Source organism: Thunnus maccoyii, chromosome 19, assembly GCF_910596095.1.
Source record: "Thunnus maccoyii chromosome 19, fThuMac1.1, whole genome shotgun sequence".
Classification (NCBI taxonomy): domain Eukaryota; kingdom Metazoa; phylum Chordata; class Actinopteri; order Scombriformes; family Scombridae; genus Thunnus; species Thunnus maccoyii.
In genome coordinates, this window is record NC_056551.1 from 18,841,766 (window position 1) to 18,867,223 (window position 25,458).

Genomic DNA, 25,458 nt, shown 5'->3' on the forward strand with positions numbered 1-25,458 from the left:
GGAGAATAATACTTGCAGGGAGCTTAACCACAGCCCCAGTAAAGAATCTGTCAGAAGGGAGCCTCCAGTCTTTTTTTTTTTTTTGCTGGACCGTTGAACAGAATTACCCACAGGCTACAAGATGATATTTGAGCTGTTTTATATTTCTGCAGTTTAATACTTATTGACCAAAATCTTGAAGGCTGTCAAAGTTGCAGACTGGGGGATTGAGAAGCTAATGTTTTTTCTTCCCAGGGATGTGGCATTCTAATTATCTGATGGTGTTTTTAGCCCAGAGCCAAATAATTGATTGACCTTTGCATGTCTGAGGTCAGGAGACAATGCTGAGTTATCTGGGAATGCTGGGCCAAACATAATTCTCCAAAGAACTGCCCTAAAAAGTTCCTATTACATCAAGCCAAAAAGAGGTGCCAAAAAAAAAAAAAATCTTCAGGACAAATCATGTCTGCCAAGTGTGCAAGTCAAACACTATTCATTAATGGGGATAGCTTGAGCACCTATGTAATGCTAAAACTGATGACCCAGTTATTGCAGCTTCTAGACTTGGCTCTGTTCTTTTTATATAAACCACTTGGTTTGGTAATTTAAACTCTTAGTCACAAACACCTGGATGAAAGCTGACGAATCTACTGCAAGTAACTCCTTGTTTCTGACTAATGTCGGCAACTTCTGCCAGACGCCAAAATTAACAGTCTGGATCTACACACAAAGATGGTATTATTTTGTCATCATTCATCTTGTGTTTTTGACTTCTGAAGTAACTCAGGATTAGATTTGTTATTCAAGTCATCTGTTTTATACAGCCTGAATGGCCATCCTGCTACTGCTCCTGTCCTGATATTTTTGTTTCAATGGAGGTATGATATGCATTAACGCATTCTGTCCAATGTTGGACAAGTTACTTGAAAAACGTACACATTACATATTGCTCAAAGTAATTACATTACCTGACTAATTACTCAATAACAAAAGTAGTAACATTACTTGTTACTCAGCCCAGCTCCGTCAAAGGTGCCTTGAGCCAACTTCAAAGCCTTCACATGTTATATCTTCTGTGTTAAACACGTGTAGGAAAAGAAAATGAGACGTTGTGGTTTAACTGCATGAAGTCCAGTCCTCTCAGAGAAGCTACATTGTTAGTTACCGGGAGTCGCATTTCACTTCAAGATGGCAAACATGTCAGTCTCCAAACTGTCAAAGTAACAAAGTGTCATAGGAATGTAACTATTGAATTTCAAATTGTAATCCCTTACACTCTGTTACCGCCCAACACTGGTTTTGTCACTATGTTTGTGTGATGAATACTCATGTCAATACTAGTAATAGGCCCTAAAGAAGGGGTACAGATGGATACATAGGTAGCAAAAGAACAAAACAAAACAAAATTTCTCAGTTATAGCAACAGCTGTCTCACAGGTTTTGTAAAAACACTTTTGAAGGTTTTGTTCAGGAAGATATCCATTTGCTAAGTGTGTTTGACATCTCGCCCGTCTTTACAAACCATGTGGCCAACTCAGCATCTGTGGAAGAAAATTGAGCATCAACAGGAAATGGCAGGAGGAACAGGAGTGTGCTGTAATAGCCATGGTATGCTGTATAATCCTGTTGCATGCTTGTTTAACAGCTTCACAACTGGTGCTTCCAAAAGGAAATGCTGTGTTTCCATGCAAGTAATGGAAACAGAGGCTTTGCCATAGGGGCTGATTGATTTTAAATGTGGACAAAAGCACTCACGGGGATGCCAGGGGATCGCATTTACTTTGCATGACAAATCAACACAAACAATGCTGTCAGGGTTGAGATGCCTGTGACCGAGAAAGTTTTGCGTGCCAAATTGGCCAATGTGTCACTGTGGAATCCATCTGACTGATCCACCTCAGTGGTCAACACATGAGCAGACTGGTTGAGTAATATGACCTTTCTACCAACAGTCTAATTAAACCTCCTAAACAAAAAAAATGGTTGGGTGGCTCATAGACGGCAGGACAAATACTCCAGGAAGTTTATGGAAAACAGACCAATTACTTATTTAGCAGTACATTTGTATTAAAATATTGCTCTCTGGAAATGTACATGTTTTACAGCAAAGTACACTTTCCCATTCACAGCCTAATAAATCACTGCAAAAATAGCCTACATGGCACCTGCTGTGAAATGGAAACCTGATAAGTCATTTGTAGGCAGAAGGCTTCCTTAACTGATGTGAACCTTACATCTCTTTCACTCAAGCACCACATGCAATATATCATTCTCATCATTACCTTTTTCATTTGATTATTGCCCTTTGGCTAATCAAGTAACCACTTTTGACAGTTATAGTTACATGTATTGCACTCTGTTCTTCCTTGTTGACAGTAATTGTCATGTTTTAAAGGAAAATCCTGTTGCATTTGTAACATTTTGCACTTTCTAAGGAAACTATAGTGAAAAGTTGATATAGTTATGATATGTTCTGCACATTTGAAAAGTTAATTTTAAGCATTTTTACATATTGACATTATAAAGTGGTTACCTAGTTTAAATACATATTGGTTTGTCATATGATTTTTAAAGCAGCTATAATCGGTACTTATGTAACTACGTGTAATGGGAAAGTGGTTTATTGTAGTGACAAACCCTCAATCTCATTCTATGGAGATTTATGGTGAGTTTCAGCTCATTGTTTCAGTTCTACGGCCACAAATCTGTTTCAGTGTTGTTTTTGGACGCAGCAGGCAGCTGTTTTCACTGTTCACTACCTGCAGATGATAGATGATGTTAGCAACTGGCTTGTTAATACAGGAGCATTTCCCTCAGGAGTTAGTGGAGATCATGGATGTAAAATAAGAGCTCAGCCTTGCCTCCAATTTTTCCCAGTGGCCACTCGCGATATTATAGCGAAAAATTCCCCTGCAGCCCAAAAAGCAAGCAACAGACGTCTGTAAAACTGTTGACAGGACACCTCGAACTGCAAACAAGGTCAATTATGACTCTTTCTATTATGGATTTTTGATCCATGGAGGTTTTATATTTGTAATACTTTCCTCGAGCTGAGAAAAGCGATTTAAAAATCTGTGATGTCATCACAACAGAAAGTCAATGGGCCAAGCAGGAACCGTTGGCCGGTTTAGCAGGAGAAACACTACTGCACATATTCAGTGGGCCACATACTCCCAGAGGTACACCCAGAGGCTAGAAACTTGGCATATACACCTTGCGAGCATTTCTTATGGGACTGAATAGGCGCCGTTTTGGTTCCAGTACCCAGCTTTTATAATACATCAGTGGAGGAGACCAAAAACAAAGCTAACAGAGGAGGGAAGGAGGACTTATATCTGACAGGTGGTGAGAAACACAACTTCAAATAAATTAATCCATGTCTGCTGGAAGCTGTTTTCCATAAAAGTGATAATACGTAAAATGTGTGTATTCACAGTTGCCAAGAAATCAGTTACTGCAGGTTTAAGCACTCCATCTGCTTTTGAGCCCCCAAAAAATCTTGGACCAGCCCTGTAATGGTCTCTGTCACACATTGGACACACCAACACATCGATATATTCTCCTCCTCTCTCTCTCTCTGCATGAAAACCGTTGTTTTATCAGCCGGTGTGAGGAGTTTGTTACACGGAGACTTTGGCTTGATAATCTAAACGTGTCTTGCAGAAAAAGTATTTTTGGAGCGACGGAGCCTCATATGTGTGAATGTAAGTGAGCTTTACATAGTGCATCATTTTGATCTTTAAATAGCATCACTGAAAATGTTGAGGAAGCGACAGATGAAATGACATTGTGGATGTGATTCCAGCACGTCTTTGTTTATGTTTTTGGTCTTGAATGGACAAAGAGCGTGTGTCTAAACATGAATGTAAATGATTGTATAGATTTAAGGCAGATACACCCTTAACACAAACGTTGCCTTGCATGTTCAAGGCTAAAGACGGGGGTTTGATTGACAAAACTAATCAATTCTGTGTAATCCATGTGAAGTGTAAATAATGGACTCTGAGAGCAAGTCAATAGCTGGTAGTGATTAATCACTGGATCAGGACCAGAGGGCACAAATGTAGGACTTGTTTCCTGCACACGGATCAAGCTATGGGTCAAAACTTGCAATGAGAGAGTTGATCTGTGCAAGATATAATCAGGAATATTCACTATTATGGATGAATAAATGAATGAATGAATGGATGATGCTTGTGTGGACTTGGTGTAATAATATTTGGAAGTCATAAATTATAATCATCCATCTGTCAGACCTTTTTTTTTTACAAAATCATGTAAACTCTGACTTTAAAATATTATGATCTTTACGTGGAACCTGATCTTAACGTGAACAGCAAATGTCATAGTAGCTCTGTTAACAAAAAAACAGATTCATCATGGATCAGTTTGATAAGTGTTAAAAGTGCAGGAACAGATGCCACAAATTATATGACTGTTTTATTGTTTAGGTAATAACATTAATTCATTGGAGCAGTCGGGAAATTTTGGAAATGTGCAATAAAAGGAATGTCAAGAAGAGCGAAGATTACTCAGTCTTGACAGTAGTAATTATCCTCAGCCAGTAAGAAAAACAAATTAGTTTCCCCTACATAGGATCAAGAGTGAGCTCTTGCAGACATAAACACACAAACACATCACCACCTGCTGATACCTGTAATCATGCCTGTGGTATAAGATATATGACACAAGGCACAAGTTGTTAAGGATTGCAGCATAAAAAAAGAGAGGAGTATTACTTTTATCTTCCTCGTGAAATGGACTGTAGTGCATCGTGCAGCATTTCCTGTACTTGTGTGGAAGACATTCTATTTTTTATCTACTAAGAAGACATTAATATGAAACTGAATATCTGAAAGGAGCTCAAGTTACACATCGTAATGACTCTTCATCTTAAACATCTTTTTAGAGTTTACATGTTTCAGTGGTTTTTGAAACGAGGCTGTTTAGTGAATAAACATTGTGAACATTGTTGAATGCCACACAGGGCAAACACTGGCATCTGCTGCCTGCTAATGAGATCTCATCAAGACTGACAGGGAGCATCAATCTCACTGTCACAGTTTGACTCCAAATATAGCCGGTAGTTCTGCTCTCTGACTACTTGACCTTTCTGTGACACCAAAAAACACACAAACAACTAGACACACAGTTAAGTTGGAGATCATTTTTTTATGGAAAACAATTAAAAGTTGTTGAATTAAATTGATTTCTTTTTTTTTTTTTTTGCTAACCAGCAAAACTGTTCAATGAGAAATGTGTGTGTGTGTGTATGTAGAGTCCACGGCATACTCCCATTATAACTACATCTGCAACTTATGATTATTTTTATTATCCATGAATCTGGTGATTATTTTCTTGATTAATCGATTGATCATTTGGTCAATAAGACATCAGAAAATGGTGAAAAACACCCAGCAGAACACCCTCGATACCAAGGTGATGTCTTATTTGTCCTTATTTTTCCAGTATTTTAGACCAACCATCAGTCCAAAACCAAAAAATATTACATTTATAGTAGTGTAAGACCAAGAATAAGCAACAAATTCTCGCATTTGAGAGCTCTGAAGCAGCAAATATTCAGCATTTTTGCGATTAATGTACATTCGATTCTCAAAATAGTCCATATAGACGATTGACTAAAACAGCTTCAGAGAGTGAATAATTTTCTGTCAAGTACATTTCAAATGGCTTGCAGTTTATGTTGGTAAACCTGAGCTCTTAGCTCGCCTATCATCCTGTGTTGTTGTCTATAAATATTTTATGCAACAAGCCGATCTCATCCTGGGATTCAATCAATGAAGCAGAATCCCTGATGGTCAAAGTCATGGATAATTCAACCGCTGTGTGACACACAATTACTCTCTTAATAGCTAATTTCTTTATAAATAGACCAGATGCATCCTTGTGAAATGCCACGAATTGTTTGTTTGCTTGCTTGTTTCATCTTAATAAAGCTGAAGTGGAGCTGTGCAAATGGTCCCGTTGTCATAGTGATTGCTGCAGCCAGATTCAATATGTGAAACAGGTCCAGACCCTCCACTCTGATCTGTGCGGTATCACATGACAGCCGAGTGCTCGTGGCCATTATCCACAAGTGGAGTCAGGATAGCTGCCTCTAATGGAATACACACTTCTGCCCTTAGATACAGACATTTCTTTTGATGTATGACTGTGGGTGAGATAAAAGGGAAGTGTGTGCATCTAAAATGGCCATATTTTTAGAGACATCTAGTGGTAAGGTGAGGTTCAAGTAAATGGAAAAAAAATTGAAAGTGTGTCCATAATAGCACAATGTAAAGTATTATTTTTGAGAAAGAAGAAAAAGAAATACTATTGCTTTGATCTCAGCAATACGGTGTGTGTTTGCAATTTTTGTTTCATGAGATTTGTGAAAGATGTTTTATTTACTGGTCCTTCATTTCAATATGTGAGCTGAATGATGTATGAGCAGGGTTTGACACTAGAAGGGTGTTTTCATGATTTTGTTACATCACAATTAGTTTCAAAACCAATCGTGATTAAACACGTAACTTATACAGTTGTGTTGTGGAAACCTGAAGCCATCAGCACACATACACTGATAAAAGACTTCTCAGTTGTGTCTAGTAGTTAAACTTCTGAAATCAACAATATTTGCATTTTCATAGATTCTGGATGTTTCAATGAAGGAGGAGGAGTAAATGTAATTTTAAGAATTTATTTAACTAGTAACATTTTTTGTGGAGAAACCATATCAGACACAAATGATTATTCCAAGCACATCTTTTTTATTTCTTAAACATATTTGGAGGATTATTTCTAACTTGTTGTTTTGTTTTATGTTTTTATTGTTAATCTGAGATCAGATGAGCAAAATCGCAGATGATTTCTCTTTGTGTTGGACAGTTTATACATGAATTTGTTATGAGCATTTTGCTACTAGAGAGATTTTGGCTACTTTATACAGGATTTTTTTTTTTTAATAATCTATTTTTCTCTCTTTTATGTGAACAGGGGGAGACAGAGAGCGGATGACAGCCAACCATGAGACGTACCTTCTTATGGCCAGCACCCAGAATGACATGGAGGATTGGGTGAAGACGATCCGCAGGGTCATATGGGCACCTTTTGGTGGAGGTCAGTATAGATTTTATTAAATGAATAACTTGTTAACTAGGTCAGTCTAATGAGATGTGTATGCACAGTTTAGCCGCAGGGATGTAGGATAGAAAAAACGCATTTATTCTGTCTGGGCTAGAAACCATCTCACCACCATCTCTGCCACTGAAGTGCATCCCTTGAGCAAGGCGCTGACCCTGTCTGACAAAATGCATCTTGTATGTGCAGGAATAGTGTTACAAGGAGCTGAAAACACACATTTGAATTCCCTTGTGAGAACAACTTTTAGAGCCTATGTCTGTGCATTCATTCGAGACATAGGCTATGATTTGTTCTACCCTAAGTTTGAGTTATTCCATGTTTTTTTTTGCTTTGTTCACTTGCATATTTCCGATCGGATTCGGACTCATGTATGGATGTATTTGAGAAGTTTTCATTTCAAGTATAGCGCAAGTAAAGGAAGTGAAATCTGACTACTAATGTTTGTTTACATAGCCTCGGGAGCCCACAGAAGTCTACTGAAGGGCATCCTCTGGTAGCTCACCAGGAGGGGGTACTTAAAGAGACAGCAGCTAAAACGACCTTTTTCAAACAGAAGCTGAACTGAGGATCTGCATATGGAGCCAGCATAAGATAAATAAGGAGATTTTTGAATTGTAAATCATGCAAAAATATTCCAATAGAGCCCCAGAATATAAATATAGACCTGGAAATATGCATGATATGTCCCCTTTAATCATCCGAACAGACCTTACAAGTTATGTTTCCAGAGTTTATTGGAAGGTAAATCAACAGGTTGCCTCCTTTTGTTCACCTCCATGTTTCACTCCATGGTGAAAAAAAGGACCAGAATTTGGACTTAAGCCATTGCTGCTCAAATCTCCCTTCTGACTGTGGATCATCTACCTCATTGTTTGTTTATGCTTTCCATCTGGTCTGTGCATGCTAATAAACAAAGGAAACTAGTGTTTTAAAAACATTTACATGCTTCAAATAAACCAGAAAAGATGCTAGTTTAGTAAACCGTGATTCATAGCAGAAGTGCATGAGGTTGTAATTGTTCTCATGAAGTTGTCCCTGACTTTGGTGGGATCAGTGTGCTGATTACTGAGTCTCCTGCTGTGCCGCTGTGGCTTGTTATTGACTGTACTGGCAGACATTGGCCTACATTGTGTATGAGCGAGGGCACAAGTGCGGCATTTGTAACCGGACGGGCTGTACGGGCCGCTCTCAGTGACACAGTGAATAGACGAGGCTGAGTTGGCCCCTCTGTTTTTAGTGCAGGGAGTTTGATGTCTATTGCAGTTGACTGCTCTTCAAAAGGACGAGCCATTTGTCAAAGATGCCACAAGAGAGGTGGCTCCATGTTGGAGCGGAGGAGGGCTTCCTCTGTCCTCACACACACACATACACACACACACACATATATACAGAGCACACACACACACACACACACACAAAGCCTCATATTCACATACTTTGCAGTAGCAGCAGAGACTAACCGAGCCCTGATTGGCTGGTCAGTGCCCCTGAAGTGTGATTAAAAATTCTGGAGCCCGTTCAAAGAGTGACAGACAGACAGGGAGGGAGCTCCCAAAAACGAAGCCGCTGTGTTTGACCCACAGAAGAGCTCAGAGCCCCCAAAGGTTCGCTGTCATGTTGTGCTGAACACTCGCTATGATGTTGAATTAATTGTTGGGCAGTTTGAACAAACAGTTGGACAAGAGAGAGTCTGGAGTCAGACCTTTGAGAAATGTGCAGCTGTGGCCTCTCCATCTGGATCTTTGGAGATTTATTTCATGGTAATTACCAGTTTATTTGTAATTTGGGAAAGAGTTTTCATCTTAATTTGAACTGTTGTTGCTGCTGGATTAATGCTGTGTAGAAGATTAAATTAAAAACACTACACACATGTATTTAAGTTTTCAATAGCTTTGTATGGGAGAATTTCCAGACTGTTTTAATTCATTTCATCATTATTTGTCTCACAGTTTCAGTGATAGTAATACAGTAATTTCCACATATCTTTTCAGTCAATAGAAGACTTTTTTTGTTGGTGTGGACTAAATTTTCATCAGAGACAACCATGCATGTGGCTGTTTCAGTCTGGCTCCAGCAACAATTGATAGCCAAGATTTTCAACTAGAGCTGCAACAAGTAGTTGATTAATCGATTAGTTGATTGACAGAAAATTAATTGGTTACTAATCTGAATATCAATTAACAGTTAGTTAAGTGAATATATTAACATTTTAGATTTAGTCAGACAAAACAAGCTAATTGAAGACATTACCATGGCCTATCAGAAATTTTAATTTTGATTTTTCACAGTTTTTCATTTTCTATTTATTTCATAGACTAAGCTATTAATCGAGAAGATAGTCAGTAGATTAATCAATAAGGAATATTATCTTTATTTGCAGCCCTATTTTCGAACCCATTTCTGTCATAACTTTACAGTTAATGTTCAGTTTAAGTGTCTAAAAGGTTTAAAATTGTGGTGAAAGATACTGTACAGTAAAATGTGATGCCTTTTGGTTGTGGATCACACACCAGACATGACCTTTACCACAATTCCTCAAATCAGAACTGATCAAACAGGTGTTGAGTTAATATGATAGCTGAGGGACATCAGATCATACAGTCATTCCCTGCAATCTACAGTGCTGTGCAAAAGTTTTAGGCCCTTTAAAATACCTTTTAAAATAGCACCAATTACTTACACACAGTTCAGTTTGTTGTTCCAAGCATGTCGGAGAACTTGTCACAGTTCCTCAGTGGATTTCGGCATCTCAGTTGCTTCTGTCTCTTCATGTAATCACAGACTGACTCCATGATGTTGAGATCAGGGTTCTGTTGGGGCCAAACCATCTGTTGCAGGACTTTATATTAATGAAGATGGTTCTTTATGATTATCTTTATGTTTGAGGTCATTGTCATGCTGCAGAATGAATTTGGGACCAGTCCCTGATGCTACTGCATGATGGATAAGAATCTAAACATCTAAAGTGCCTCAAATTTTTTGCACAGTACTGTATATTCTGCTGCTGAGCTACAAGTTGAAACAGTCTGTTCTGTTGCCTTATTAGTTATGTCTATTTCAAGATTTTAAAAACATAGTGAGCACCAAAGGATTTCTTGTCTTTTCAATATTTAAAATTATCTCCTCCGAGCATGAATATAAGCCTGACAGGCTTCATATACAATGTCTATAAACCCGTCCTGAACTGTATAAATCTCCCTACAAATATTTGAACATTCTTATAGCCCCAAAGCCTTATCTTGACTTCACATTAATAAAACCGTTAGAGTTATTTACCTTGAATAATGCAACATCTTCACAGTTTGCAAGGTTTAATATTAATATTCATTTTAATACAAAATCCAATACATTTTCTAGCTTTCCAAAACAACGTAGCAGTGACAGAGTACACTGCATCCCTCCTCCAACTCAACATAGCAACATGAAATCATACCAGGCTCTAAGGTCAACATTTCCCCATTTGTCCATGAGACATGTAAGATTTCAGTTTTTGGTGGGGTTGATATCAGCATTACATCACATATTTGAGGAACACTCCTCCAATCACATCACAGACGAAGAATCAAAGACAAGGATGAGGAAGTCTCTCCTTATGTGTGTGTGTGTGTGTTTGACTGTAGATATGAATGTGTGTGGTGTGTGTGTGCAGCAGCAGGTCTGTGTAGCTGACAGCATGTGAGAGTGATGAAGGAAACAGTTGAGTGCTTGCAGAGTGGTGGTCTCATTCTCACGTGCCAGAGTCTTTGCAGTACGACCCCCCGTCTGGTGGGAACAGCAAACATATAACGTATAAACACATGGACACACACTTCATAAGCTGGTCCACACACACACACACACACACACAAATGTACATGTGACCCGGGAAAACATTCCTAGACTCATGACCAGAACGTCTGGAAGGATGACCTCGTTTTCATTCAGTCACTTGGCTTTTTTCTCATTTGTTCTCTGATGCTCTTTTTGATATGATATTTATCATTGTTTCCTCCGGCGGAGCTTGACTTATTAATATTTTACTCTGTTTAAGATTTGGGAAAAAATGGATATACAGCTTCAGATATTTTGTGGGAATTTGTGACTGTTTACTGTTCTGTCTTATTTGGGTTGCTGTAAAGATTGAAGTGGAAAAGTCCCTAAAGCCTGAAGCGACCGACCCTGAGGAGAAAGAAAAGAACACAGAAAAGACTCCACTGTTCAGCTGCTTGTTTTCCACTGACAGATGATTAAACAAGAGCATTTTCTGAGAGATGGAAATGGAGACACTTTGACCGACCTGCTATCAAACAGATGCATCTCTTTTATTCCTGCACTGCTTTTTTCTTTGCTGTCTGTCATAACTGCAAAGACTGAGACAGTTTTTTGGAAAATGCTAGAATGCAGGCACTTTAAATTCTGCACCTCTGGTATGTTATCTTATCACAAATTTATTAATAGGCATTTCTTCCGGAAGCTTACAAACTGTGTTGGTTTCAAGAGGGGTGAGTATGACAACACATCCTGATACAAATAGTGAATCTGTGTGTGTGCAATGAAAGTTAAGCGTTTGGATTGTGAATTGATGTGATGGTTTCATACAAGAATGTTAGATATACACGATAATTCAGAGTTAAAATGAGTTATTTCTAAGTTATTACTTGCTGTGTCAAATGCTGTCAAAAGCACCAAGTATCCCGGTAAGCTCAGCCTGATTCAGTCACAGTGTGGTACCTCGTCGTACCACGTGTATGCATGTGTGTGAGTAGCCTCTGTCTGTATCTGGAGACCGGAAAAGTATGCAGATCCAAATCTCTCAGGAAGGCTGCCTTAATCCCCTCTTGTGTTGCGTCCACATGAGACGGCTGCAAATGGAAATCAGTTTTTTTTTCCTACTGCGGCTGCCTCAGACAAAAGGCGAGAGGTGCTCAGCAGGAAGTTAGAGATTTGATCATCAGACTAAGGCTTTGTGTGTGGGTGTACATATTTTTGCTTGGTCTGTCTGGCCGACCTTATCGTAAATCTTTTTCAATCGATTGAACCGCTTTCTTTGATGTGCCCTAATCTGCAGATGGTAGGCTAATGTTTTTGTAATTTGAAAAATGGCCCTTTCACTTTGAGAGTTAGACAGTTATTATTATTAATTCATATTTCAAAAGATAAACCATCATTTTTGTGTGGTTTTTTTTTACATATCTGTGATAAAACATTATTAAACCTCTCCCATTATAAATGACTGTTCTACAAATTGTGTTTAAATGAAAGCCTGGCCATTACATACTATAATTCACATTAATAATGTCATTAAACATTTTGTCTGGTGTTTCAGGGATCTTTGGTCAGAAGCTGGAGGAGACTGTGCGATATGAGCGCCGCTTTGGGAACAAGCTCGCCCCTATGCTGGTGGAGCAGTGTGTGGATTTCATTCGGCAATGGGGCCTTCGGGAGGAGGGTCTATTCAGGCTGCCAGGTCAGGCCAACCTGGTCAAAGAGCTGCAGGATGCCTTCGACTGTGGAGAAAAACCCTCTTTTGACTGGTAAGCAAACACGTGAGCACACTGGCTGGTTGGGTTTCCTCAGTGCATTTTAATGTGTAGCTGATATGTTCATATTGTTGACTGATTGAGTTCTGCACCTCTGGAACGACCGCTGGTGCTCCTGTTGGCCTGGAGAGGTGAGTTTGCATGAGGTGTAGTTGTATCTTCTTAGATACCATCTTGTTATCTTATTAAATCTTCAGTAATTTGCATGGAAAACAGTGTATATTATGCAACATAGACAGAGGAAGGATCCTTCTCAACAAACCAAGAAACATTTGAATATGATGAAGAGAAAATGCAAGTTTAAACCAGCTTAACAAATACAAAGGCAGCATTTCTCATCTACTTCCTTTCTGAGCAGATCAGTTTGTTTATGTAAAGGAAATGTTTTCTTATATAAATATAAAAATCCATATGTCATTTCAATGTCATTTTTATATGCATTATTTGTTATTTCTGTCACTGGTGTGACTGTATGGTGGTGACCACATAAAAATCCAAAGTTACAAATACTGAACATAACTTGTGTTAGTGCTATTATTCTCCTTTTGTGAACCCATACCTGTGTTGTGAGTAATTGTGTTGTTTATTTGTTTTGCTTTTACCACACTCAGGTGTAACAGCTGGTTCATTAACTGAGAGACAGAGAATTTTTGTGAAACTACTGAATGTCCTCCTCAGCTCTGTCCTGTTCCTTCCCGTCCTCATTTTACCTCTTCACAGTGCAAAGCGGCATCGTAAAACACAGCGGTACTAAACAGTGATCTAATAGGCCTTCTGACATGTCGTAGCCAGAAAAGCACAGGTGTAATTAATAACATCAATAAAGACTGTATCCCGTTTAGATTCAACAGTTCCAGGATGTTGTTATTGTGCACACTGACTCACTGAGACATCATTAATGTTATTAGTTCCACCTGTGTCCTTTCCTGCTACGACAAATCAAAATATCTATGGAGAAACAAGCCTATTTGATACAGGTTGGGAAATTAGGAACATTTGTGTGCCTTTATAATCAAATGTATATTTGTCCAGATACTATTGGGGAACGAAATGCATTATTTGATAGAATTGCAAAGGGTAAGCAAGAAATAAAATCTTTAACTCACACAGTCTGCAGAATAATGTATTTGCAGACCAGTACTAACTCAGAATCAGCTGGCAACTAAATTAAGGTTACAATCTGCCTTCATATTAGGTTTTGTGTATGAGCCTGAGGGCTGTTTTTTTAATGTGACAACCTCCCCCTTTCGCTCCATCTGGCACTCCCACCATCTACTCCGATAACCATAAATAAAACCTGGATAGGACTGTCAGGATCCAGGCTCATACATCAACATCCCAGCACGTCCTGGAAACACAAAATACAGGATCACACTCAGAAGTGCCACCATTATGTCAGATACACAATGACACATCTCTGCCCTTCTGCTTTAATGCAATATATGACATATAATGGCAAGGACTACACCTTTACCTTCCTCCTGTAAATCTACACATGCCCCATTTTTGTTCCCTACTGTCCCTCATTAGCTGCTGCAACCTCCTATCTGCCTCACCAGCTGCACCTGGTTGGCTTGTTAGTATCTCTGAACCTACAGTGGTAATCCTTTTTGCCTTTTAGCACATCATGTAAGCTGCCCCAGTGTTCTTGTTGTTCCCAATGTTGCTGTTTTTGTTACCTGTCTGCCTTTCTGTTAATTATGTCCCATTTTCTAGCTTTAGTTTGTTTTTTTTCTCCCACATGAAGTAATCCCTGCTGAAAAAACAGTACACTCAGATAACTCATCTAAAATCCTAGATTTGTGTTGATCTGCAGCTGAAGCTCTCTATGTTCTCTATCACTTATGGTATTTACATTATCTTTCCTTCTCATTCCACCCATCCCCTACAGTCCTCTTTCTGCAAGAGTCATCATGTTGATTTGTGTTAACCTCTGTGACATGAACCCATAATAAATTATAACCTCTCAACCCTCCCTCATTTCTATCTCTGCCTGTCTTGTTTCTCTCTGCAGTAACACAGATGTGCACACGGTAGCTTCTCTACTGAAGCTGTATCTCAGAGAGCTGCCGGAGCCCGTCATCCCCTTCCACAAGTATGAGGAGTTCCTGGGCTGTGCCAAGCTCCTTGGAAAGGATGATGAAATGGTAAGAAAGAGTATTTGATGAGTTTCTTTTTACTTACAATATATCTTGTTATCTATCTATCTATCCATCTATCTATCTATCTATCTATCTATCTATCTATCTATCTCTCTATCTATCTATCTTTTCCACACTTTATTTCCCTATATAAAGGGTGATTCAAACATGTTTAAAGTTATACATAAACAGAAGTCGGCAAAGAAAAGTTCTCACATAAATCTTCCAAAGCTGCTCTGCTCTTCCTCACACGATGACTTTACCGTTAACATCTAAATAGGATTTCTCTCACAGTAAAAGGCACGCTTCTTTTAACATCTCAAATACAGAATAGAGCTGCCCCGCCTTTCTAAACCGTAAAACTAAAAGCTACTGCTACTAAAAACGAACACATGGCTGCTTATAGTCGTCATTAAAAGCATCTCATTACGACAAAAGTATAGTATCTTTCTCTGATTATAGCCTCAGTAAGTGATCAAAATAATTTAATACCATCACTAACATAAAAAGTTTTTATTTGACTGTTGAAGTGTTGAGTGAAACACATTTATCAGTGTTAATAAAAGATCCTTCATCGTTTATTTTTATGGGCTAAGTGTGCAGTTACTACGACAAAAAATAAAAATAAGAATATATATTTATCTGCATTGCCAGCACATCTAGCTCTGTGTTCTATTTTTTTACTCTATTGCACTGATTTGTTTTGTTCTCCGTTTGGTCTGTGGGTGTGATTTTGTTGTATTTGATGAGCTGTAAAGTGTTCTGGTAGATCACAACTTTCAGCATGGATTGATTGAACTGATGTTACCTAAAAAAGTGTGCATCATCTCCAGGGTATGAAGGAGTTGAGAAAGCTGGTAGAAAGTCTACCTCCAGTGAACTACAACCTTCTCAAATACATCTGCAGGTATTAATTGATCATTGAAGAGGGTAAAATTTCAAAGTGTGACCGTTACTGAACAGTGAAAAGTTGACCAAGATATTTTATTGTTCCCCAGATTTCTTGATGAGGTCCAGTCGTATTCTGGAGTAAATAAAATGAGCGTCCAGAACTTGGCCACAGTATTTGGGCCAAATATCTTGAGGCCAAAGGTAGAGGATCCTGTTGCTATTATGGAAGGTCAGTATTTAAGCTTTCTGAGATTCAGTTTTAATGCTGAACTGAAATGAATGGTTTCAAAATAAATATAATGATCTCATGTTTGCAGGTACTGTTCTGGTCCAGCAGCTCATGGCTGTTTTGATTGGCCGACACGACGTGCTATTCCCTCAAGATGAGGACAGCCCCATGGCCCTGGAGCTTGTCAACAACAACAACATCGAATTACCACGACGACAAGCCACCACAACTACCTCCGCCATCACTACAGTGTCTCAGAACGCCGAGAACAACAACATGCAAGTGGTGCGGCAGTGTGTTTGGGAAGCGCCCGAGTCTCCTTCGCACCGCCAGCATGTAGACAACAGTGGCTCCCCGAGGTCAGCAAGCCCCCGTAATGGTGTCATAGGACGCTTTGACATCACCCGCAGTCCACCGCTGACTGTTAAAAAGAACCCGGCATTCAATAAAGGAAGTGGGATTGTTACAAATGGCTCCTTCAGCTCCTCACCCTCCTCAGACCCGAACCAAGAAAAGAGTCCGACTTTGACTGTAGGCGGGAGTTTACCAGTGCGTCGCAGTGGGACGCTGAAAGGCTCAGGAACAAAAATGGGCACCAGTGGTGTGACGAGTGGAAGCAGCGCTGGAGGGAACGGCAATGGAGTCATGCGCATGGGCATTTCTGGCACCGATGTGGTCACAGGAAGTCTGAACGGCCGCAACAGTCTTTGGGTACCAAATGGCTGCGTCACATTACGGGAGAACAACAAAACACGTGACTGCTCCAATGGGGATCAAACATCCAATCAGAACCGTCTGTCCACATATGACAATGTTCATTTAAACCATCAGAACCTGCAGCAGCAGAACCAGATTACCACCACGTGTCTGAACAGCAGCTGCGAGGACAAGCAGAGCGTTGACAGTGCCACCTGGTCCACCTCCTCCTGCGAAATCTCCCTTCCTGATAACTCCACTTCCTGTCGCTCCTCTACCACCACTTGCCCTGAGCAGGATTTTTATGGAGGTCACTATGATGACCTGGATGGACCAGCCCAAGATAATGAGCCCCCCCTGTCTGGTGGAAGAGGAGAGGGGGAGGGCAGGAACAGCAACAGAGAAGCAAGTGGAGATGGAGCAGGGAGGAGCAGTCGGGGTACAAGCAGTAGTGACAATAGTGATGGATTCACTGTTGGCAACGGACCTGGCAACCACAGCGCTCTGCACAGCTTAGTGGCCAGTCTTAAACAGGAGATGCACAAGCAAAAGACTGAGTATGAGGCCAGGATAAAGAGGTGGGGTTCTGTGAAAAATTGTGCTTTTGATGACAGTGGAAGGAAGTTGCTAAAGACAGAGAATATGAATCGTCTCCTAATTGCACCTTACAGATAATCTTAGATATTCTTAATTGATACTCTTAATGCCTTCTTTATTAAGTTGAGTATTATTATTAAAATACGTGAAACTTGAAATGTCAGTGAGGTCAGTTTTGCCATTTCCACTTTCCAGCAAGGTGGACCATGAGATGCCAGTTTCAAATCAAATCACCCTTAAAGGACCAGTGTGTGGAATTTAGTGGCATCTAGCGGTGAGGTTGTAGATTGCAACCAACTAAATACCCTTCCCCTCCCCCTCCCCTTCCAAACGTGTAGGAGAACCTACGCTGGCCGCGAAACTCACGAAAAACACGAAAGGCCCTCTCTAGAGCCAGTGTTTGATTGTGTATTCTGGGCTACTGTAGAAACGTGGTGGTGCAAGATGGCAGCCTCTGTGAAATAGGACCCACTCCCTATGTAGATATAAAGGGCTTATTCTACGGTAACAAAAACACAACGATTCTTATTTTCATGGGATTATAAACTAATTTTATGAATGTTATATTCCATTTCTGCCGCTAGATGCCACTAAATTCTACACACTGCTCCTTTAAAGTTTGACATTTTAGGAAATTCGCTTATTCAGTCTTTTGCCAGGAGTTAGATGAGAAGATTGATACCACTGTCAAGGAAGCTATTCAAAAACTCTCTTCTTCAGGACGCAAAATTTATTTTAACAAGAGGGAAGCTTTTACAAACACTGCATACAAACATTGATTCTAAGGCATGTGCACATAGTCATCTCAGCAGGTTGTCCCAGGCTGTTGAAGTGTTGAAATTAAAAGGTTAAACTAAAGGTAGTAGTGCAAAGGAGTAAACCACTATAGAGTATAAAAAGGGTTTTCTTCATATAAGTGACAGTTAGACAGTTAAAAACAAAGGAAATCTTAGAAGTATATCCTCCACACCACTCTCATATCTGTACACTAAATGTGAAGTTACAGCCAGGAGACTGTTAGCGTAAAAAAGCTTAATATTAAAACTAGAAGTGGGTGGAAAAGCTAACCTGGCACTGTTTGAAGGAAAGAAAAGGTTATTCCTGGAAAGCTAATTAATTAAGACATTATATCTTTTTTATTCCCTACAAAAAACAAAATGTAATGTTTCTTGGCTGGTTGCCTGATAATAACCTTGTGATGACGAGAAGACTAATTAGTGAGGTTTAGAGGATTTAACAGACAGTATTGTAAAAACAATCTGCAAGATGTTCTGTAACGCCATACAGGAGAGTTATACCTGACTGTGTGGGACGGAGCATGTCCTCAAAGATTGCTGTATAACAGTAAAAGAGGACTAGGTGTGGTATTGATTAAACAGATATACAGGTACCATTGTAGGGTAATGGCATTACAAGAAATTATGACTTCAGCTGCAGTATGCCATTCATAAGTTTATTCAAAATGAATTACAGCTGTTTCCCTCCTTGCCTTGTCTTTGCCATATATTCTCAGATGAGCCATGGCCACCCCTGTAATCCTCTGTTTGTCCTCCTTTGCAGTTTGGAGCAGCGTAACCTGGAGCTGGAAACAGAGATGGTGACCCTCCACGAGGAGCTGGACCAGGAGAGAAAGAAGTACACCATGGCGGAGATCAAACTGCGCAACGCTGAGCGCGCCAAGGACGACGCTGAGCGGCGAAACCAGATGCTGCAGAAAGAGATGGAACAGTTTTTCTCCACGTTTAGTGACCTCACCGCAACTGGCAACGCGACAGCCACCGAACCCCGCCGACCAGATTGTAACAACACCATCTGGATACAGTGAAGGAGGGCGGGAAATGTGGGTTGTTAGTTTTTACAAAATGCCAGTAAAGACTGGAAATGTACATTATGGTGGCTCCAAACAGGATTTGGCTGCTGGTTTTAGTAGATGGCGTGTTGGGAAGTTACATTGCAATGGTTAATTTAAAAATGGGAGGCGTAGGGCTAATGCAAGCCACCTGTATAAATGAAGACATCACCTGGAGTGATGTCATTATCTGTAAATACAGTATTATTTAAACCGCTCACAGACACACTCCAGCCCACTCAGAAACTGTGGTGGTACTCACTCATCTGACTAGGAAGTGGAGAAAAGGGACAGTACAACAGTCTATGATGATATACAGTACTACTATATGATTTTATTTTAGCTCCTAGAGCCAGATAGGAAGGAAGGCAAAACATGTAAAAAGGTTGCAAAAAAAACAACAACAACAACAACCTTTGGACTTGAAAAAAGTTTAAGATCATGCAAAAATCTATCTTTATTCACTTTTACAATCTAACCAAAAACATCTTATTGGTCCATGTAGTTCTGTATCTACTCATGTACATAAATGGAAACAATGCAGAAAAAAAACAGTGTCATATGTATGTAAAGAAAAATGAAAGTAATGCTTAAATGTTTATCTGATATTTAAACAAAAAGTTATCAATGTGTGATATTTTATATTTTTCCTTGCACTTACATGTCTGTTTAGTCTCAGCAAGGTGGTACTGAATGTGTCTTGTCAGTCAATGTGTGTACCATTTAAATTGGAGAGTATACTGTATATGTGCCTGTGCTTCTGTGCTGTTAACATTTACCCCATGACCAAAAAAAAAAAAAGAGTACTGTAAATATTTTATAGATAAGCGTAGACACTACTTGTTTAGTCTGCACTGAGGTTTGAAGCATATTCAGATGGATATGGCACGTACGGTATTACAACGATACCGATTGAGGAATGTTTTGTAGCTTGTAAAAATACATTTAAGACCTGCACGATGGGTTATTGGCATAAATACCAGATAAGAAAAAAATGAATGTCGTGAATTCAGAATTTCAGGTGACAAATTGTACTCTCGTCAATGAGAGATATGTAGCTTTTGTCATTCTATAAATGCTCTAGGGAGGTAATTTTAACAACCTTGTGAGATGCCAGTTTTAAAAAATATTTTCTAGTAGTCTGTAGACCTCTGACAAGTTATCCACCTAGTCATCCTAACCTAGCACAGAAAAACAAGCTGCAAGGTACAAAGTACCAACACAGAATTGTGTTTGTGGGTCATTACTGTGAAAAAAGGGGGATAGCATCAAGTGTGTAGCAAGTGGTGTGTGCATGATGGTGCATGAGTCCATATGGGTCGATGTACATTAAATGAATGTCTATAAAGTGACTGCATATTGGTGCAGTCTGCAGAGTGAGTGTACTCTATGTAGCTTTAAACCAAACGTCTACACACTATGTGGATTTTCCAATGGGTACAAAACCGGACACACCTGAGTACAGACCTGGACTGTCAAAAGAAGTTTGCGTGCACAGGCCTGATGCTGGCTACTTTCCCTCTGAAGGCCAGGTCCCGTTTAAACCTGCTGCTGGTCATTGCAGGACATCTGGAATGTGCACATGGAGAAGGAAAAAAAAGTGCCTGAACAATTGAAGGAGGGAGGGGAGGTTGCACTTCTCATTTTGCACCCTTCACCGGGAAATAATAGGCTTAAGCAAAACTGACAGTGTCACCTCGTTCTGTGAATTCCACACAAAAGAGCAGATTACAGACAGAGGGCAAGAGGGAGAGGAAGACTGGGACAGTGGAATATTTTCACGACATGATACTTGATATACAAAGAACTTTAAAAAATGACAATATGAATAAAAACGCATTTTCATGTGAGTCTCCTTTTGTTATTTTTGAGTGTGTTTTTAAAGATTGTAACAAAAGGTGTGGAGAGATACAGAATTTGGTTCATACAATGTATGGATAGAGTGGCATGATGACTATATTCAGCTCCAGACCTCCAGGGGCCCAAACCCCCCCCAGGTTTACTTCATATCAATTGGATCTATAATTTGATTAATTGTAAATCATTCAGTAAATAAAAATCTAGTTTTAAGTTGTTTTATCAAACTGTACACAGAAAACTGAGGGTAAGGTATTACTCAATCATAGGAATATTGTAAGGCTGCAACCAACAATTATTTTCATTAACAATAGGTCTTACAGTTATTTTCCTAAATAATAGTGTATAAAATTACAGAAAATAGTGAAAATGTCCATCACTATTCCTTGAAGCCCACAGATGTTGAGTTTACTATAATCTAAAACTAGCAAATATTCACATTTCAGAAGCTTTTTTGCTTAAAAAAACTGACTTAAACAACTCAACTAATCATTTCAGCTCTAGAGTACTACCATATATAGTGGGGGTCAATAGAGGTCCGACAACAAACCCCCAGGGCCTAATAGGAGTTTGATTCAGCCATGCTGCTCAGGGACTTGCAATCTCACCTAAAATAACCTAAGAAACAACCAGAAATATTATATTTAGATGTAACAAGTCAGTGGAAAAGACCAATACACAATTTCATCCTTCAGCACCAGGCAAAATGTTTTTATCATTCTGCCTGAAAATCTGTTAATGTTCGCCAGCCTTCAGACTGACAGGACCTGATTCGAGTGTACAGTAGGTGGGACTCAGTGTCACTGTGACAGATTGGACAGATGGTTCATATTGAGATAAACGCCAGAAACAAATAATATGGCCACATGCATGTAACACACACAAGATACACCAATTTTTCCAAGATCAAAGGTTTTGTTTATTTTCAATCACATACATATACTATTTTTACATACACAGTTCCTTTAAAATGTTGTGTTTACAGTAACAGCTTTCAGTATTTTTTTTTCTTTTTCTTTTGCATTTGTTTTGACTTTATTTGAAACGCTATAGCCTGAAGCTTTGAGATCAGCGTGAAACAGATACATTTTTTTTTCCAACCTGACAATGTCAAAAGAATGATTCATTAAAACAGCACGGAGTAAAAGAAACAAGAGAGAAGGAATCAGAAAAGAACTGAAGAACAACATCACCTGATTCAGATGAGCTATACAGGGTTTCATCATTGCAGAATTCCACATTTCAGTCTACACTTAAGACTCTAAACATTTGCTTTTAGCATCACCTGACCATTGCCGTAGCTTGCCTCCCTGTTTGAGTGCAATAAAGTGTTTATTGCATTGTTGGATTGTTGTTATTTACAATATGACTTGAAAACAAAAAAAAAAGTGGAAATCAATAAGATGGGGATCACAAGTACTGAGTCCAAAGATTTTGTGTTGGCACAGCTGAGTACAAATGTATCCTAACTTATGACACGTATTTAATATTGGCAATATTAAATAACAAGTCAGCCATCCTCAGATTATAACTTAATGGCGAATTTGGCAAATCCTAAATCCACATTTTTAGGTCGCTCGTGACAAAAAATCAGGAGCAGGTTGGGTGTTGACACAAATCTAATTCTAAGGTTAATGTGACTGAACATGACTACACACATGAACTACTTTCAAACACATGACTGCACCGACTCTCCGTCAACATTCTTAAAAGCAATCACACAAAGGTCATGATCCTGTATTGAAAGAAATACAACATGTACTGAGAAATCATCCGTTCCAGATGCTCGATCTCGCATCTTTCATTTCAACCGTACTGACAGTTTGTGTTGAATGCTGGTTTATTTGAAATCACACACACTGATGACAGAGCAGAGCAGCAAGGACGTGCGTAATCATGAAACCATTCATTTCTACATTCAGTGCTGACAACCCAGCTGTGTTCGAATCATCTCGTCTTCAGGCGCAATAAAAAGGACCTAAAAGCACCTTTTATTACAACAGAATTGTCTGGAGGGATGTCTTATAAAAGATCACATTCAGAAAAAGAAAAAAACACAGAAACATGTTTCAGTATTTGTACTCAGAGACCAGAACGTGTAAAGACAGAAAAAGAATGATTTAGTTAGGATGGTTAAAAATGCCCTGTAGAAAAACTGCAACAGTACTGTGAGTATTAGTGGTGTACAGTAGGAGCCGACTTACACACTAGACCCCTTTGTGAGAAATTCATCTTAACATTTTAAAAGAATTTCAAAGTTGCACCCTGTTTAGAAAGATTGCCCTGGCCAGACCCTGAACAGAAAGCCAAGCTAGCCGTAGCTTATTCTGGAGACGCCGCCCTCAGTTACCCTCTTAGCTCTGTGAAGGTACCGTAAGTCTGTGTGTGTTTCACTGTACACAAGCCACAGGCAGAAAGAGTGTTAACAATGCAGCTATTTGAAGTTATGTATATATACGTTTTTTGGGGGGGCGATTATGAGGAGACATTGTATTTACAATCGACAGGGTGCATGCAAAAAGAGAAACACTGTGCTGCAGCAGCTGGACTGCAGATCACAGAGTTACAGTTAGACTGTCAGATGACATGTTCAGAAACAAACACATGAAATGTGTGACATTTTATTCTAGTGGACATATTAGCCATGCAGACACAGATGTCCCCGTTTGTTTCATTAAGAGACAGTGTAAGCATCCTTGAGTGTGCCCTTGTTGTCAGTTAACCTGATTGTTAAGTGATAAATACAGTGTTATTATGCAAACTATGCTTAAAGTAAGGATTAAAGGAAGTAGGTTTGTTCGTACAGACAGAGCTGATGGTTCTACGAATGTCTTTCCATCCACCAGCAGGACTATTACGTGGAAATGGAAATTTTTCCTTGCTTTTAAAATATGATTTCTTCACCAAGCATCTGTCAGTGGCTCTTTGCTCATTTACCCACCGAACATGCATGAAACGTGGCAACGGAAACCAAAACAATTCTTCCTTCATTACTTTTTCCACAAAGAATAAATAAGATATACACAAATAAACAACTTACAGATCACCTGCTTGGTTTCTAGTTGGAGTGCATTCTATCTAAAACGTGAAAAGAAAGCTGTAGTAACGTCTTAACTGCAATCAGGCATTGCACGTTCACGACCGCAGCTAACAGTGTATACTATGGGGCAGACGCAGGACGGAATAGGTTCTGGGTGAAATATTGTATTTAAGTGAAGACATTCAATCTTCAGATTCCAGTCTGCTAAACATACCATACATCTTCCTTTTTTTAAATCGCACAATCAGAGGTTGCATGTGATCTAGTGGGCTGTAACTGAACATGAACAAGAGAAAGAGCGCATTACAGCTGCCAAAGCCTTTGCAAAGTTCAATGCAAACAATGCATGTTAAGTGTTCGTGCATGCGCTAGTGTCCCAGTTTGAGAAAAATCTGGTTTTATTGAGATTGATTTAATTAAAAGTGAAGTTAAATCAAAGTGCAAAATGGCAGAAAAAAAGGTTTGATGGATTTGTCTTAAGCCATACAATCTGAGGAAAGCAATTTGATTTTACACCACAAAATTCAGCTACTGGCTAAAAACCTTAAGTTGTCTGGCCAAAGAGACGTTTTTTTCCTCAAATGTTTCTACCAGATAATTGGTGGCTTGGGGATGGTGATAGTTTTAAGGCAGAAAAAGAAGAAGCAGAGGAAAAAAAAAAAACCAAAAATAATATGATTTCTGCTCCGGCAACACTTAATTCTGTTCAAAATAAGCTGTTTCATTCCAAAAGGCACTTGCCATATTCAGGTACCATCTATCAATATAAATAAATCAATAAATAAATCTTCCAGCGAAGAAATAATCTAACTGATAGGTAGTCTCTACATCCAGTTCCCTTTGTATCAACAAGAAAACATGGCATGAGTTTTTGTGTGATGTGTAGTGAAATAATATACATGACTTAACTTTAGAGCAAAACAATACGTTGCTACGAGGTTAACACTCACTGCCCACCTTTAGCCTACCTACTGTATCACTTGCATCTTCTTCTAAAAACCCTCTATGTTTCAGACAGTCAAATAAATAAGAATAGTCTCCTTGTGGTGAAACAGACCAACCTCCTGTGTCTATGAGGGGTTAATGGTTCACAATGACATGCAGGGCTGTGAGCCAGCCCGTGGGGTGTCTGAGGGACCCATCATACACTGCCAGGGGGAAATAAAAGGGACATTACACACAAATCAGACTTCTAAAATCCCTTAAAGGTAATCTTATGAAGCCCGAAAACAATCAAAATAATTTAGTGTACTGAACCTTTAAGTCCCAAATTCAGCCATGACATTTACTAGACGAAATGTCTCATTGGCTTACCTGTGGTTCACAAACATACACACACACACACACGCTCACATGTCCTATCATGTGACCAGACCCCCCCCCCATGTCTGGAGTTGTGTTAGTTTACATCGTATATAAACAATAGTCTCTATACAGACTCATTTTAGCATACAGTGAGATTAGCATTGTTTTAAATCTAATCATGCAGGACTACAGCGATAGGCGGGGGCAACTGA

General features: G+C 39.3%; 1 protein-coding gene across 6 annotated transcripts in view; it reads left to right on the forward strand.

Annotated features, from left to right (window-relative positions):
- Positions 1–20,894, forward strand: part of arhgap24 (Rho GTPase activating protein 24) — a 72,313-nt gene extending 51,419 nt beyond the window's left edge. For all 6 annotated transcript variants that reach the window (XM_042395495.1, XM_042395498.1, XM_042395501.1 and 3 more), the window contains 7 exons: positions 6,976–7,098; positions 12,428–12,635; positions 14,656–14,788; positions 15,616–15,689; positions 15,781–15,902; positions 15,991–17,176; positions 18,756–20,894. In XM_042395495.1, coding sequence (XP_042251429.1) covers positions 6,976–7,098; positions 12,428–12,635; positions 14,656–14,788; positions 15,616–15,689; positions 15,781–15,902; positions 15,991–17,176; positions 18,756–19,020 — 2,111 coding nt within the window. In that variant the 3' untranslated portion in view covers positions 19,021–20,894. The remainder of the gene's footprint in view (positions 1–6,975; positions 7,099–12,427; positions 12,636–14,655; positions 14,789–15,615; positions 15,690–15,780; positions 15,903–15,990; positions 17,177–18,755) is intronic.
- The last annotated feature ends 4,564 nt before the right edge of the window (positions 20,895–25,458 follow it).